Here is a 4,482-nt window from a genome sequence, read left to right as displayed (position 1 = left end):
CACAAGACAAGAGTCACTGCACCTTAAAGTAATTCGTTGTTTGTGAAGCCCTTTGAAAGATGTAACAAGGTTCTGCAATAAATGCAAGCCTTCCTTTCTGACGCCTGTTCAGAGATGGAGAGTACACGTGAAGATATGGGAAGAGATCGGGATTGGGTTGGGTTGTAAGTTCCAGTATAGAACAACCTGCCTACACAATAGGTGGCTGGGCAAGTTGAGAAGACTGTTAAAAAAGCAGACGGGATCCTTGGTTTTATTAATAGAGGCATAGAGCACAAAAGCAAGGAAGTTATGCTAAACTAGATGCAGGAAGGATGTTCTCGATGGCGGGGGAGTCCAGAACCAGGGGTCACAGTCTAAGGATAAGGGGTAAGCCATTTAGGACTGAGATGAGGAGGAATTTCTTCACCCAGAGAGTGGTGAACCTGTGGAATTCTCTACCACAGAAGGCAGTGGAGGCCAATTCATTAAATATATTCAAAAAGGAGTTAGATATATTTCTTAAGGCTAAGGGGATCAAGGGATATGGGGAGAAAGCAGGGACAGGGTACTGAATTTGGATGATCAGCCATGATCGCATTGAATGGCGGAGCGGGCTCGAGGGGCCGAATGGCCGACTCCTGCTCCTATCTTCTATGTTTCTATGTAAACCTTTATAAGCCACTGGTTAGGCTCCAGCTGGAGTATTGTGACCAATTCTGGGCACCGCACTTTTAGGAAGGATCTGAAGGTCTTGGAGAGGGTGCAGTGGAGATTTACTAGGACAGTGCCAGGGATGAGGGGCTTCAGTTATGACACAGGCATGATGGGCCGAATGGCCTCCTTCTGTGCTGTGTGATTCTTTGACATTGCTGCCCAGGTTTGCGCGTATAGAATGGGCGATTTGGCAGGTTGCAGGCGAACACCCAGCACCTGTGGAAACAAACCCTGTCATATCTCGGATGACGTGGGTGCGCAGGCTGGGATTGGGGAGGGGCTGGAAGCGGGCCTCCCCATGGGGAGATGTCTGGCCTTCTCTCGGCTCCTTCCCACCTCAATCGGAGAGTGCAACTCTGGCCTCTTGCCCGTCCCCGATTTCCATCACTCCACCATTGGCGGCCGTGCCTTCAGCTGCCTGGGCCCCGAGCTCTGGAATTCCCTCCCTAAACCTCTCCGCCTCTCTCTCTCCTCCTTTAAGACGCTCCTTAAAACCTGCCTCTTTGACCAAGCTTTAGGTCACCTGTCCTAATATCTCCTTATGTGACTCGGTGTCACATTCTGTTTGATAATCATTCCTGTGAAGCGCCTTGGGAAGTTTTACGAGGTTTAAGATGCTGCATAAATGCAGGTTGTTAAGGAGGGGAACCTCAAATGTGCAACTTCAAACCAAGTGACCGAACAGTTCCTTTGCCACACAATCCCTTAAAGAAAATAGTGACAGTGTTCAATCGGGAATAGTTCCAATTCACAGATTACTTTAATCAGTCTCTTAAAAAACATAATCATACACTGAACACACAAACCTTATTTTACAGGAGCCAAACCATAGCAGTGTTTGGGATTGGCAATTTAAAAAAGAAAACCCCACAAAACTCCCTCATAATTAATTTAGTTGCAGTTCCGAGCCGAGGTTTTCTGATTCACCCACCGGCAATTCCGGCAGTTTTTTTTTTCCTCCCCCCCCACCTATTCGGCAGTTTTGAGTCGGCCGTCCGAAGATAGCGAAAAGTGTCTCTTATTGCCTCAAAGCGAAGAGGAAGGGTCATGTTCCCCTGAAACTTCGACCGTAGCATGATCCGGAAAAATAAAAACTGAGGCGAAACTGCGAGGTAGCAAGGCAGCAAAACATTTTGGGGGTCCTGGCAGCCATTTTGGTGGTCCGGGCAGCCATTTTGGTTGTCCCAAATGCCGATTCAGTCCCACTCCTGATGTGCCTTCAGGCATCCGGACAACTTTAAGGGTGATCAGATTGTGACGTGCTCGATCACGCGACATTTCAAACTCGCCTCCAGAACATCACCAAAATCTCAAGCTTCCCCTGCGGGGTGGGTGGGTTCAGCTTGAATATTATCTCTGGTTCCTTGTCAGCCATCTGTACAGATATCTCCTACTTGTCATCATTGCACAATCCTCCTTTGGAATCCAACATTTCCATTTGCAGTGTTAATTTTCACATTATGCATTGATGTGATTTTGGGGGTTTTTTTTAGGCAGGGTGAGGCACGCTGTTTATTTTCAGCTTTCCCAAGCGTTGACATAATGGCCCGTATTAACTCTCCGCTCTCCTCTGCCCAGTTGGGTCCCAATACACGGCCCTTATTCACAGCTTTCTCCTTGTAACCCTGCGTAAACTTTCCGCGTTTACTCCCGTCTCCCAATCCGACCTTCATCGCGCGAAAAATCAAAAATAAAAACTGTCTCTTCAGATTTTTAAATCCCTATTTTATTTGTTCCAAGGCTCTTTTATTTTCTTTTTAAAGTTTTTGGAAGTTAGAATCTTAGCGACGCAGGAGGAGGCCGTTCGGCCCGTCGTGCCTGTGCCGGCCCTTTGAATGAGCTGCCGTTAAAAGTGTTTTTTTTCCCTCCCCAATCTCCCTGCTGGACTGTATTTCCATCTTTGGCAAGTGTTTGAGCCAAGAGTTAAAGGAACAATTTGAGGTTGGGTTGTTGGGAGGGGTGGGGCGGCCTTTAGATGAGGTGCAAAAAATAAACTATTAATCGCCAAGATTCGATCACGGCCGTTTACTCACAGTGAATGAAATATCCAGCCGTCACTCCCTGCTGACCCCTGCTCCCAAAGGCCAAGGACGTGTGTGCTGAACAGGCAAAGGTGCCGGTGAGTGATGGGCAAGGCCCAGTAAATCCCAAAGAACATCCAGAAATGAGTTAGGTTGGATGGGGTGGCTACAACGTGCAGGTTCCTGCGGTCTCCTTGCCCACGAGGGTCCGTCCCTCGGGGCAGGTCTGGACGGTGGGCGGCGCGCTGGCTTTGGTGGGCAGGAGCAGGGTGGCCCGCACCAACCACTCCAGGGTGCCCTTGAAGTCCCAGAGGAAGCAGGGGAACTTGTGGGAGGTGAGCTCCCACAGCTCCTCTTTGCGCAGGCCGTAGATGACGGGGCTGACGCACTGTGCCAGGCTGAAGAAGGCAAAGTTCAGCACTTCAAAGAGGTCCTTGGTGCTTTGGTGGATCTTCCCAGCCTGCGCCACCAGCTGCAGGATGAAGTTGATGAAGGTGGGGATGATGTACACCGCCAGCTGCACCCCGTGCATCAGAATGGTACTGCGCGCCCGCTTATTGCGCCGGTTCAGCACGCCGATGCGCTTGCCCTCCGCCAGTATCTTGAAGTAGCTGTAGAGTATCAGGACCGTGCAGATGCAGATGAGCAGGATTTTGGAGATCTGTTTCATGATGTAGCTGGACCGGAGGTTGGAGGCGGAGCACCTCTCGGTCTGTCCCTGCCAGTTCTCCAGCCTCTCCTGTTGGCAGACCAGGATCAGGGGGATGATGGACGAGACCACCCAGGTCAGGCTGCTGAGGACCCAGATCTTGCCCCCGGCGCCGAAGGAACTGTACTTCAGCGGGTGGCAGATGGCAAAGTATCGGTCCACGGCCATCACGGTCAGGGTCAGGAGAATGGTGGAGGCGCTCGTCATCAGGACCATGAGGAGGGTCAGGCAAGAGGAGGCCGACATGGCCACTCCCAGGTAAATGAGGAGGTAGAAGATGCTGCTGAGGCCAAAGTAGATCACCCCGGAGACCAGGAGGTGGAACAACAAGACGAACCGGGCCTGGGACCGCAGGCTGTCCTCGCTCAGGATGGTGTAGTCGATCACCAGGTTGAAGAACGCCAGCAGGACGAAGGAGGTGACCGAAGCGAAAACCCTGACTTCGATGAGGCGCTCCTCCGTAGCGGTGCTGTTCCCCGAGGCATTCATCCTCGGCCGCTTAAACAGGCTCTAGCGACTGCCTCAACATAACAGCGACGGATCTCGGACCGGAGAGCTCTCAAAACGAAAACCAGTCTCTCCTTCCCCTGCTGGCTGTCTGCTACTCTCGCGTTCTGTCTCACACACACAGAAATAATGTTTCCGTTCTCTGCCTAACCACAACGGGGCAAGTTTAAAGCAGCTGTTAACTCTTTCATTGACTCACCAGCACTCCGTGTGGTTTGTTTCCCAATGCTGCACAGTTGATTTCACTGACGGTCACAGCACTGGTGCAGTGGATCATAGAAACATAGAAGATAGGAGCAGGAGTCGGCCATTCGGCCCCTTGAGCCCGCTCCGCCATTCAATAAGATCATGGCTGATCATCCAAATTCAGTACTCGATCCCTGCTTTCTCCCCATACCCCTTGATCCCCTTAGCCTTAAGAAATATATCTAACTCCTTCTTGAATATATTTAATGAATTGGCCTCTACTGGCTTCTGTGGTAGAGAATTCCACAGGTTCACCACTCTCTGGGTGAAGAAATTCCTCCTCATCTCCCTAAATGGCTTACC

General features: G+C 50.8%; 1 protein-coding gene across 1 annotated transcript; it reads right to left on the bottom strand.

The window, feature by feature from the left end:
- Positions 1–1,432: 1,432 nt before the first annotated feature.
- Positions 1,433–4,209, bottom strand: LOC147091121 (putative G protein-coupled receptor 148). Its single transcript, XM_085977588.1, has one exon. It carries the CDS (start codon positions 3,913–3,915, stop codon positions 2,884–2,886), a length of 1,032 nt encoding a protein of 343 aa, XP_085833714.1. The 5' UTR covers positions 3,916–4,209; the 3' UTR covers positions 1,433–2,883.
- Between the last annotated feature and the right edge of the window lie 273 nt (positions 4,210–4,482).

Source organism: Somniosus microcephalus, unplaced genomic scaffold (assembly GCF_052327205.1).
Source record: "Somniosus microcephalus isolate GS21.2 unplaced genomic scaffold, FLI_Smic_1.0 unresolved_chr4, whole genome shotgun sequence".
NCBI classification, from domain to species: domain Eukaryota; kingdom Metazoa; phylum Chordata; class Chondrichthyes; order Squaliformes; family Somniosidae; genus Somniosus; species Somniosus microcephalus.
The sequence above is the reverse complement of the archived record's forward strand: the minus strand, read 5'-3'. Positions and strand labels throughout refer to the sequence as shown.